This window comes from Otolemur garnettii, unplaced genomic scaffold (assembly GCF_000181295.1).
Source record: "Otolemur garnettii isolate 467f Iridium unplaced genomic scaffold, OtoGar3 scaffold00043, whole genome shotgun sequence".
NCBI lineage: Eukaryota > Metazoa > Chordata > Mammalia > Primates > Galagidae > Otolemur > Otolemur garnettii.
In genome coordinates, this window is record NW_003852438.1 from 9,252,344 (window position 1) to 9,264,992 (window position 12,649).

The window sequence follows — 12,649 nt, forward strand, 5'->3', positions numbered from 1 at the left end:
TGAATTAAAAATTGATGTTTAAGTAATATACATTGATCAAAATTAAATCCAGTTTGTGTGAGAATTAGTCATTTTTTTATCTCCCACACCCCTTCGGTCCTTCTCTGTCTGATCTCCCCTTCCCTTATGCCCCACCATGTCACTAATTGTCATTAATTTTCTTCATATCAAAGTTGAATACATAAGATTCTTACTTCTCCATTCCTGTGATGCTTCACTAAGAATAAGGTGTTCCACCTCTATCCAGGTTATTAAAAATGCTATAAAATCTTCATTTTTTTTGATGGCTGAATAATACTCCATAGTGTACATATACCAGTGTTTACCAATCTATTCCTGGGTTGAAAGACATTTAGGCTGTTTCCATGTTTTACTGATTGTAAACAGGGCTGTGATAAACAGCCTAGTACAAGCGTCTTTATAGTAAAAGGTTTTTTCTTTTTCTGGATAGATGTCCAATATGGGATTGCAGGATCAAATGGGAGGTCTAGGTTGAGTTCTTTAAGGTTTCTCCATACTTCCTTCCAAAAAGGTTGTATTAGTTTGCAGTCCCACCAGTAGTGTGAGAGCGTTTCTTTCTCTCCATATCCAAGCCAGCATCTGTAATTTTGAGATTTTGTGATATAGGCCATTCTTGCTGGGGTTAGATGGTATCTCAGAGTGGTTTTAATTTGCATTTCTCTAATAATTAGAGATGAAGAGCATTTTTTCATATAGTTAGTAGCCATTTGCCTATCGGCTTGAGAGAAGATTCTGTTCATCTCTCTTCCCCATTGATGCATAGGGTTGTTGGTTTTTTTTTTTCTTGTAGATTAATTGAAGTTCTGCGTAGATCCTGGTTATTAGACTTTTGTCAGATTCAAAATATGCAAATATCCTTTCCCATCGAATACGTCGTCTATTTGCTCTGGTTATTGTCTTTTTTGCTGTACAGAAACTTTTCAGTTTCATAAAATCCCATTTGTTTGATATTGCTATTGTTGCGATTGCTGTGACAGTCTTCCTCATAAAGTCTTTCCCCAGGCCAATATCTTCCAGTGTTTTTCCAATTCTTTCTTTGAGGATTTTTATCATTTCATGCCTTAGATTTAAGTCTTTTATCCATCTTGAATCAATTTTTGTGAGTGAAGAAAGGTGCAGGTCCAGTTTCAGTCTTTTACATGTAAATATCCAATTCTCCCAACACCATTTATTAAATAGGGAGTCTTTCTCCCAGTGAATGCTCTTGTTTGGTTTATCAAAGATTAGGTGGCTGTAAGTTGTTGGTTTCATTTGCAGGTTTTCTATTCGATTCCAAAATCTATGTCTCTATTTTTGTGCCAGTACCATATTGTGTTGACCACTATGGGCTTGTAGTACAGCCTAAAATCTGGTAAAGTAATACCCCCGGCTTTGTTTTTGTTACTAAGGACTGCCTTAGCTATATGGTTTTTTTTCTGATTCCATATAAAATGCAGAATCATTTTTTCCAAATCTTGAAAGTAAGATGTTAGCATTTTAATAGGGATGGCGTTGAATTGGTAAATTATTCTGGGAAGTATAGACATTTTAACAATGTTGATTCTTCCAAGCCATGAACATGGTATGCTCCTCCATTTATTGATGTCCTCCGCTATTTCCTTTCTTAGGGTTTCATAATTTTCTTTATAGAGGTCCTTCACCTCTTTTGTAAGGTATATTCCTAAGTATTTCATTTTCTTTGAGACTATGGTGAAGGGAATTGTATCCTATACATCAGGATCAAGTAGGTTTCATCCTTGAGATGCAAGGCTGGTTTAATATACGCAAATCTATAAACATTATTCACCATATCAACAGAAGTAAAACCAAAGACTACATGATCATTTCAACATATGCTGAAAAAGCATTTGATAAAATTCAGCATCCTTTTTTAATTAGAACATTGAGGAGTATAGGCATAGGTGGTACATTTCTTAAATTGATTGAAGCTATTTATGACAAACCCACAGCGAGTATTTTACTGAAAGCTTTTCCTCTTAGAACTGGAACCAGACAAGGTTGTCCTCTGTCACCATTACTATTCAATATTGTGCTGGAAGTTTAGCCAATACAATTAGACAAGACAAGAAAATAAAGGGTATCCAAATGGGAACAGATGAGTTCAAACTCTCTCTTTTTGCTGACGATATGATCTTATAGCTGGAGAACCTGAAAGATTCAACCACAAGGCTCTTGGAAGTCATCAAAAAATACAGTAATGTTGCAGGATATAAAATCAATGTCCACAAGTCACTAGCCTTTGTATATGCCAAGAATAGCCAAGAGGAGAGGTTATTGCTATTATTTTTACTGAGAAATTATTTCTTTTTCTCTTCAGAACTGGTAAAATTCAGAGGACCACAATGGGAAACCGTACAAGAGTGACAGTGTTCATTCTAGCGGGTTTGACGGATAACCCAGAGTTGAAGGTTGTGTTGTTTGTCTTCCTGCTTCTCACCTATGTGCTAAGCGTCACTGGCAATCTGACCATCATCATGCTTACCCTCGTGGATACTCATCTTAAGACTCCCATGTATTTTTTCCTTAGAAATTTTTCCTTCTTAGAAATTTCCTATACTACAACATGCATTCCTAAATTGCTAGTTACTATGGCAACTGGGGACAAAACCATTTCCTATAACAGTTGTGTCACGCAAGTGTTTTTCGCCTTCCTACTTGGAGCGTCTGAATTTTACTTGCTGGCTGCCATGTCCTATGACCGCTATGTTGCCATCTGTAAGCCCCTGCATTACACGACCATCATGAGCAGCAAAATCTGCACACAGCTTGTCCTCAGTTGTTGGCTTGCTGGATTTTTTGTCATCTTTCCACCCCTTCTCTTGGGCCTAAATCTTGACTTCTGTGCCTCCAACATTGTTGATCATTTCTACTGTGACACTACCCCTCTCCTGCAGATCTCCTGCACGGACACACAGCTCCTCGAGAGGATGGGATTTGTCTCTGCCTTAGTGACACTCTTGGTCACACTGATAATGGTGATAATATCATATACTTATATTGCACTGACAATTTTAAAAATCCCTTCAACTAGTCAGAGGAAAAAGGCTTTTTCCACATGTTCTTCTCACATGATTGTGATATCCCTTTCTTATGGCAGCTGCATCTTTATGTACGTTAAACCATCGGTCAAACAAAGAATATCATTTTCAAAAGGAATTTCGGTGCTCAATACCTCTGTGGCTCCACTTTTGAACCCTTTCATCTACACCTTAAGAAACCAACAGGTGAAAAAAGCCTTCACGAATACGATATACAGGGTTATCTCTTTTTCAAAGAAATGAACATTCTTTTGCATGCTATAAAGTAAATGAATGAAGAAATCTCAGATATTATCAATGTATTCAGTAGTAGCCTCCAAGATATAATTTCTTTGTTTGCTTTGCTTTGATAGTTATCTTTGTGTTTTTTCAAACTTTATTTTTTTCACAAAATCTTTGGGCTAATGAACATGATTTTCTTTCTATTCTTTATTAAAAATAGTTTTCCTTATCTTACTTCCCTTTCCTCTAGATACTGAGAAAACTAGAGTTAAGTTTTTCAATATGTGTATTTTGTCTTTAAGATTTCTAGTTATTAAATACTGTAAAATACAATTTCATTTAAATTACATTTGATGTATCACACAGTGATCAGTTACAACAAATTTAAAAACTAATATTTATTTAAATTTTGTCACATTGCCAATTTATTGTTAGATATTCTATTTCAAAAAATTAAAAGCAAATTGTAACAGATTAGTCCTTGACATTGATGCCCATCTTTAAAAATTAATATGTATGTGAGTTCCTTTAAAGTATATTGTGTGGAGCTAGTCATTTAATTTCCATTTGACAGAAGTTACATTTACAAAAGTTACACTATGGTTTAAAGAAAATATATCTTATTGCTTTGTGTTTTAAATTAGTAAAGAAATACAACATTTAATTGAAATTCTCATACCCCTCAAGAAACCCTTTAATTCTCTTGGGATATTCTGTAACTAATTGGAAATGAGTTGTGAATGATTGTTAAATAAGATCAATGCTAACTCAATGTATTTTTTCAGAAATTATTTGCCTTATATATGTTAGATTTCTATGTGTGACTGACATACATGTGCTGATTGACATAAATATACACATATATATATACATAGATATCCCTTTTATTAGTGAAACCAGGATAGTAGAAGAATAAAATCCTTTTCTCAAAGAGATTTTCTAGCTTTAGGTAAGAATCTATTAGTAATGAATTTCTATGTGATGATCAGAAGTCAAAAAAATAAAAATAGAAAATATTTTCACAGGGACATATCTTATTTCATGAATTTTTTCATAAGTATGTTTGTATTAGGCAATTTTAATCTATGACATTTCATTTTTTTAAAGAATAGGCAGACTTTAAACTCAGGAAGACTTTCTCATTCTTGCAATTGAGGACTTTGGTGTCTTTTAACTTTTTTGGGGGGGCTTTTTTAAAATTAAATCATAGCTTTGTATATTAAGGCAATTATGGGGTACAATGTTCTGGTTTTTCATACAATTTGAAATACTTTCATGATACTGGTGAACATAGCCTTCACTGCATTTTCTTAATTCTTGTGTTAAGACATTTATATTCTACACTTAGTGGATTTAACATGTACCCTTGTGAAATACACCATAGGTGTTGTTCCACCAATTACCCTTCCTCCATTACCCTTCCTACACCCTCTTCTCTTCCCTCCTCTCCCCTCCCCCTCCTCTTTCCCTTTCATCTTGGGCTGTAGTTGGGTTATAGCATTCATATGTAAGTGTGGGTGTTTATAAATTGGTTTCACAGTAGTGCTGAGTACATTGGATACTTTTTGTTCCATTTTTTGAGATACTTTTCTAAGAAGAATATGTTCCAGCTCCATCCTTGTAAACATAAAATAGGTAAAGCCTCCATCTTTTTAAAGGCTGCATAATATTCCATGGTGTACATGTACAACAATTTATTAATCCATTCATGGGTCAAAGGGCACCTGGGCTTCTTCCATGACTTAGCAATTATGAATTGGGCTACAATAAACATTCTGGTGCAAATAACTTTGTTATAAAGTGATTTTTGTTCTTTTGGATATATACCTAGTAGAGGAATTGAAGGATCGAATGGTAGGTCTATGTTTAGATCCCTAAGTGATCTCCAAACATCTTTCCAAAAGGAACGCATTAGTTTGCATTCCCACCAGCAGTGTAGAAGTGTTCCCTTTTCTCCACATCCACGTCAACATCTCAAGTTTTGGGATTTTGTGATGTGGGCTAATCTTACTGGAGTTAGATGATATCTCAAAGTAGTTTTGATTTGCATTTCTCTGATGATTAAGGATGATGAGCATTTTTTCTGTGTCCGTAGGCCATGCACCTGCCTTCTTCAGAGAAGTTTCTCTTCAAGTCACTTGCGCACTCTGAGATGGCATCAATTATTCTTTTCTTGCTAATACATCTGAGTTCTCTGTGGATTCTGGTTATTAAACTTTTGTCAGAGACATAGCCCGCAAATATCTTCTTCCATTCCGAGGGCTGTCTCCTTGCTTTACATACTGTGTTCTTGGCTGTGCAGAAGACTTTTAGTTTGATTAGATCCCAGTAATGTACTTTTGGTGTTGTTTCAATTTTCCAGGGGTTTTTCTCATAAATTATTCTTATAGGCCGATTTCTTAAAGTGTTTTCCTTGCATTTTCTTCTAGTACTTTTGTAGTGTCATGTCTTAAGTTAAAATCTTTAATCCAGTTAGAGTCTATCTTAGTTAATGGTGAGAGATGTGAGTCCAATTTCAGTCTTCTACTTGTCACCAACCAGTTCATCCAGCAACATTTGTTAAATAGGGAGTCATTTCCCCACTGATTGTTTTTGATTGGTTTATTGAAGTTCAAATAACGGTAAGTAGCTGGGTTCATGTCTTGGTTCTCTATTCTGTTCCATACATCTACCTCTCTGTTTTTGTGCCAGTGCCATGCTGTTTTGTTTGCTATCAATTTATACTATAGTCTAAGGTTGGGTAGCATGATTCCTCCTGATTTGTTTTTATTTCTTAGTAATGTCTTGCCATTTGAGGTTTTTTCTGATTCCATATAAAATGAAGTATTATTTTTTTGAGATCTTTAAAGTATGACAGTAGAGTTTTAATCAGGATTTCATTAAAATTGTACATTGCTTTCGGTAGTATGGACATTTTAACAATGTTGATTCTTCCCAGCCATGAGCATGGTATGTTTTCCCATTTGTTCACATCTTCAGCTATTTCTTTTCTTAGAGTTTCATAGTTCTCTTTATAGACATCTTTCACATCCTTTGTTAGGTAAACTTCCAGATATTTCATCTTCTTTGGCACTACTGTAAAAGGAATAGAATCTTTGACTGCTTTTTCAGCTTGACTATTGTTGGTATATGTAAAGGCTACAGATTTGTGAGTATTGAATTTGTAACCTGAGACTCTGCTGTATTTCTTGATCACTTCTAAGAGTTTTATAGTTGAATCCCTGGTGTTTTCCAGATATACAATCATATTATTTGCGAAGAGTGAAAGTTTGATCTCCTCTGACCCTGTATGGATACACTTGATCACCTTTTCTTGCCTAATTGTGATGACTAAGGCTTCCATTACAATGCTAAAAAGCAGTGGAGACGATGGGCAACCTTGCCTAGTTCCTGATGTGAGTGGAAATGATTTCAATTTAACTCCATTCAATATGGTATTGGCAGTGGGTTTGCCGTAGATGGCCTCTATCAGTTTAAGAAGTCTTTTCTACACCAATTTCCTAAAATTGATCATGAAAGGATGCTGGATATTATCAAAAGCTTTTAATGCATCAATTAAAAGAATCATATAGTCTTTGTTTTTTAATCTGTTTACGTGGTAAATTTTATTTTTAGATTTACTTATATTGAGCCAGCCTTGAGACCCTGGGATAAAACCCACTTGGTCATGGTGTATAATTTGTTTCTTGTGTTGCTAGATTCTTTTTGATAGGATCTTATTGAATATTTTTGCATCAATATTCATTAGAGATATTGGTCTATAATTTTCTTTTCTTGTTGGGTCTTGTCTGATTTGGGGATCAGGGTGATGTTTGCTTCATAGAATGTGTTGGATAGTATTCCTTCTTTTTGTATACTTTGGAAAAGGTTGAGTAATATAGGTACTAGTTCCTCTGTAAAGGTTTGGCATAATTCTGATGTGAAGCCATCTTGTACTGGACTTATTTTGGGGGGAGATTTTGGATAGTTCATGCTATTTCAGAACTTGATATAGGCCTGTTCAAGATTTCCACTTCATTCTAAGTCCAGGAAGGTAGCATCTTCCAAGTATTGGTCTATTTCCTTCAGATTTTTATATTTCTGAGAACAGACTTTTTGTAATATATATTAAGGATTTTTTGAATTTCTGAGGAGTCTGTTGTGATTTTGTCTTTGTCATTTCTGATTGATAAAATTCGAGATTTTGCATTTTTTTCCTGGTTAGTTTAGCCAAAGTTTTATCTATTTTATTGACCTTTAAAGAAACCCAACTTTTTGATTTATTGATCTGTTGTATAATCCTTTTGTTTTCAATTTCATTTAATTCTTCTCTAATTTTGGTTATTTCTTTTCTTCTGCTCAGTTTGGGATTGGAATGTTCTTCCTTTTCCAGTTGCTTGGTATGTCCCATTACATTATTAACTTCCTCTCCTTCCGTTCTCTTGAGGAAGGCTATACATTTCCCTCTTAGGATTGCCTTTGTGATATCTCGGATGTTCTGGAAATTCATGCCTTCATTATCATTTTGTTCCAAAACTTTGGTAATTTCCTTCTTAATCTCATCTACGACCCAGCTATCATTCAGCATAAAGTTATTTAGTTTCCATGTTTTGTATGAGTATGCAGATTCCTGTTGTTACTGAGTTCAACTTTTATTCCATGATGGTCCAAAAATATGCAAGGAATAATTTCTATTCTTTTAAATATCCTGATGTAAGACTTGTGACCTAAGATGCGATCAATTTTAGAGGATGTTCCATGGGCTGATCAGAAGAATGTGTATTCAGTTTTGTTAGGATGAAATGCTCTGTAGATGTCTGTTAAATCCAATTGTTGAATGTTTAGGTTTATGTCTGAAATTTCCTTGCTGAGTTTCTTATTGAAGGATCTATCTGATACTGCCAAAGTGGGTGTGAAAATCTCTGATTATTATGGTGCTGGAGGAAATCAAGTTGCTCATGTCTGTTAGAGTCTCTCTTATAAATTGAGGTGCATTCTGGTTGGGTGCATGAATGTTAATAACTGAAATCTCATCATGTTGAGTGTTACCCTAAACAAATATGAAGTGATCATCCTTATCTTTCCTTACTTTTGTTGGTCTAAAGCCTATTTTATCTGTGAATAAATTTTTTTCTGATTTCCATTTACCTGAATTATAAATGAACATCCTTTCAACCTGACTCTATGTTTTTCTTTTAAAGTAAGATGAGATTCTTGTATGCCACAGATATCTGGCCTGAGTTTTTGTATCCAGTCTACTAACCTATGCCTCTTTAGAGGATAATTTAGCAATTTACATTGATTGAGAGTATTGATAGGCCTGGTAGTGTTTTGGGTATTGAGTTTTTCAAAAGTCCACTGGACATTTTTAATCCTTTTGCCACTCTGGAAGTTGGAATTTGATCAATAGTTTCTGAGTGCATTTACTTTGGTGGTAGAGCATTGTGCTTGGCATTGGAGGATGGAGCTGAGAAACTCCTGGAGAGCTGGTTTAGTTGTGGTAAATTTCTTCAACACGTGTAAATCGTTAAAGTATTTAATTTCTCCATCATAAATGAAACTCAGTTTAGTTGGATACAGGATCCTGGATTGAAAGTTATTTTGTTTTAGGAGGTTAATGGTCAATGACCTCCCTTTTCTAGTTTGAAAAGAGAGATCTGCAGTCATTCTTACCCTTGTAGGTTACCATTTTCTTACGTCTGGCTGCTTACAGAATTTTCTCCTTCATATTAGTTAGTTGATAATAATTTGAAAATTTTAGTTAAGATAAGAAAAGAATGCTGAGTTGAGTTTTATATTGTAATAAAAACAATAGAAATATTCTGTTTTTAAGAAATATTCCCCTTGCTAGTGTTTCATAATTTGTATTTGGACAGCATCATTGCCTACCTTTAACTAGTACTGCATTACTACTGTGTCATTTCACATTTTCTCCTTAGATCTCTCCTCCTGGTCTGTAACCTACCAATTCACCAACCCTTAGCTTTTGAACTCACAAGTCATCATAATGACTCTAAGTAATATTTGATGTAGTTTACTAATGCCATCTATTTAATGTAATTTTTTTACTTTGGTTCAATGAAAGATTGGGAAAATGGCATAAAGGATAGGAAGAATGAATTGGAAATTTGTGATGATAATTTCTGTACATTTCAGGTGAAATGTTATGATATTTTTTGACTTAGAGAAAATTTTAAAACGAATGTTTTAAACCACTCTGTGAACAAAAATGGGTTTTAAAATTAGCCAAATATCTGAAAATTAGAAAATATTTTTCTAAATATACTGTTAGAAAGTCTTAATGAAATGTAAGAAATTATATACATGAGTCTATAATGATATTAGTAAATGTGGGAAAAGAAAATATGTTAATCTCAGGTCAAATTTTTATGAGGGTTTTGTTACTTTATTTTTTTTGCAAAAAAAAGATTAGAAGTTATAATTATTAAGGCATAAATTAGATCATTCCAACAGACATCTTTAACTCTGTGTGTCCAGTGTCCTGAATTTTTGAGGTGACTAAATCTACATGAAGTTAGGGAAGACTTATAGAGTTGCAATGTTCACTCAACTCTTTGGTTGGAATTATTTCCACCAAAGTCATAAGGATTCAGTTTTTTCGTTTAAAAATTAAATAAAATGAGCACAATTGCAAATGCTAGATGTAATTATTTTGATATTATTTCTACATGTTTCCTTAAAGGAAACAGAATAGACACAAATACTTCATAAAAAAATCATTTAATGTATAATATTTGGTAAGTTTGTGCAACCATAATACCATATCCAGAAGTATGGGAATAAATATATTCACCACATCCGAAATATTCCTTGTGCTTCTTTGCTCTATTTGTGTGTGGGGGTGTGTGTGGAAATGACACTTAATGTAAGATCTTCCATTCTAACAAATTTTAAGCATGCAATACTATATGCAGTATTGTGTGCAGAAGTACTTTCAGAATACCTTGATTTAAATCCAAGATTTCTATCTCTACGAACCCTGTCTACTTACATCAGGTATGCTAGGTATTATAACCATGAGCAGTTCACTTGTGTTTATTAGTTTGATGGTTTATGCATCATAAATGTGTAGGATACTTGATTCAAATTATTTTTTTTCCTAAAGTTGAGAGGTTAACCTATGTTTATTTCTGAAGATAATTTCCTTGGTTAGCAATTATAAGATACTTGTATCTGGAATCAAGAAGTCAATTAGATATATGAGGGGTATTGTTTCTCTTCTCCTTTTCATTTAACCAATTATATCACCACCAGTTATGAGAAGGTATTCCCTATTACAAAAAAATTTAGCTTATTTTTCTTTGTTTCTCATTTTCCCCAATATCTAACTGGGTTTATTCCATCATATAAGTTCAGTGTAATCTTTAAGAAAATAAAATTGAATATTCATTTCACTACTCAAATCTTTTAAATTATTTTGTTTCTTTTTAATAAGCTATAAACCCTTAGAATAAACCAAAATCCTCTAATATTTATATAACATAAAGCAAGACTTATCCAATCAGAATCACAAGGACCATAGATATTACTCATAATCAAGCTTCACTAAGATTTTTGAGAATGGAATCATTGTGAGGTAAATCAAAACCAAGCAGAAGACCAGATAAACTCTGAGACTCCCCTGGTCCTTCCTTGGTACACCTGGACACACTTTACCCAAATGTAACCAAGTATAAGGTCTGACAAGTAAGTTTGCCAACTCATCCAAGAAAAAGTGCTTTGAAGAGTAGGCTATGTGATGGCATTGCTAGAATTTATTGAGGATTATGAAATGAGAATTGAGGAATATATTATATTATGGTAAAAAGTGAATTAATACATAGTCCCACATTCTGCCTCTTCAGAACAGAATATCCACTGAAGCTGTGTCCTACTCAGTTCACCACTCATTATTAGGAAGTAATCCTTCAAATTTCAGAAGTGAAAATTGATTTGTCTCAAGCTAAGTTCTTCAGCTTAATTTTCTGTGGTCAGTCATGTTTATGATGGTCCATATCACATGACTTATCATTAAATATTCCCCAACTTAGATCTGTACAAAACAGTTGTCTATATTTTAGAAATAAATTTAAATCATTTTATTAAAAATTTTTGTGCCATTTTAAGAAAAATCTCACATAATCCGCAGAAAGTATCCTATCACTACACCATTGAAATTCTCATTTTAAATTTGTTCTGCAATATTCAAGCCTACTATAGACATGTTTTTAATTTTCACTTTTTTGGTGAAAGTAACAATTATTTTTATATTTCATGTATGTATGTATGTGTGTATGTATTTATTGTTTTGTTTATTTATTTGGAGACATAGGCTCACTCTGTCACCCTTGGTAGAGAGCCATGGCATGATCGTAGCTCACAGCAACCTCAAACTCTTGGGCTCAAGCCATTCTCTTGCCTCAGCCACTCAAGTAGCTGGTACTACAGTTGCCCACCACAACTCTCAGCTAATTTGTCTATCTTTAGTAGAGCAGGGTCTCATTCTTGCTCAGGCTGGTCTTGAACTCCTGAGCTCTAGCAATCTATCCACCTGGGCCTCTCAGAGTGCTAAGATTTTAGGTGTGAGTCACTGCTCTCAGTCTAACAAAAAAATCTTTTACACAAAACCCAAAACCAGTAGATTCTCTTACATCACCTCAGGACTGTTAAAAACTGATGTTTTGTGGTATATTTCATAGGTTTTAAAAAGAAACAGTATAGATTGTTTATATATATTATATACACACACATACATACATAGATGTTACCGAACATTGATCTCTTGGGAAGATTTTTTTTTTTTATTTTTGGTTTGTAATTTCAAAAAATTCCCTTGTGTCTTTGTTGAGCAAAAAGAGAAAATTGTAACTGTAAGTTAATTAGGATCATGAGGTATATTAAATTTCTGTACTTAAAGGCTGTTCTTTTACTTAGGTTTTAAACTTTGGTATAACTCATTCTGTTAAACATTGATTAAAACTTTTAGAAAATTTATCAGACTTCAAAGAACGATAGAGAGACATTAGGATTTGTTAGTGTCTGAATCCTTAGATGTGTAGTGGATGTGAACTTAAGTAAAAGTAGAACATATTTTGAAACACAAATAAGCTTGCATTTCATCTTTATTTAAACCACATCACTTTAATAATTGAATAATGTCTTAAAATGATTATAACCATACTAAATGTAGCCTTCACCATGTGCCACTGTAACAGAAAAATAAATTCAATGTACCCTGTATAAGGTAAGATAATTTTTAACTGATCTTTCTTTGAAACAGAAGTTAGGAAAAACTTTGGATATCCAAGTCAAGAAATTAAATTTATTCTTAAATTGTCTTGTTTGATTAATTTTTTAGGATGAAGAAGTGAAAATACTTAAGTATGTAT

At 33.5% G+C, this 12,649-nt stretch overlaps 1 protein-coding gene across 1 annotated transcript; it reads left to right on the forward strand.

Moving 5' to 3' along the window:
• Positions 1–2,363: 2,363 nt before the first annotated feature.
• Positions 2,364–3,302, forward strand: LOC100955020 (olfactory receptor 6C74-like). Its single transcript, XM_003790475.1, has one exon. The coding sequence runs from the start codon at positions 2,364–2,366 to the stop codon at positions 3,300–3,302; it is 939 nt and encodes a 312-aa protein (XP_003790523.1).
• Positions 3,303–12,649: the final 9,347 nt, after the last annotated feature.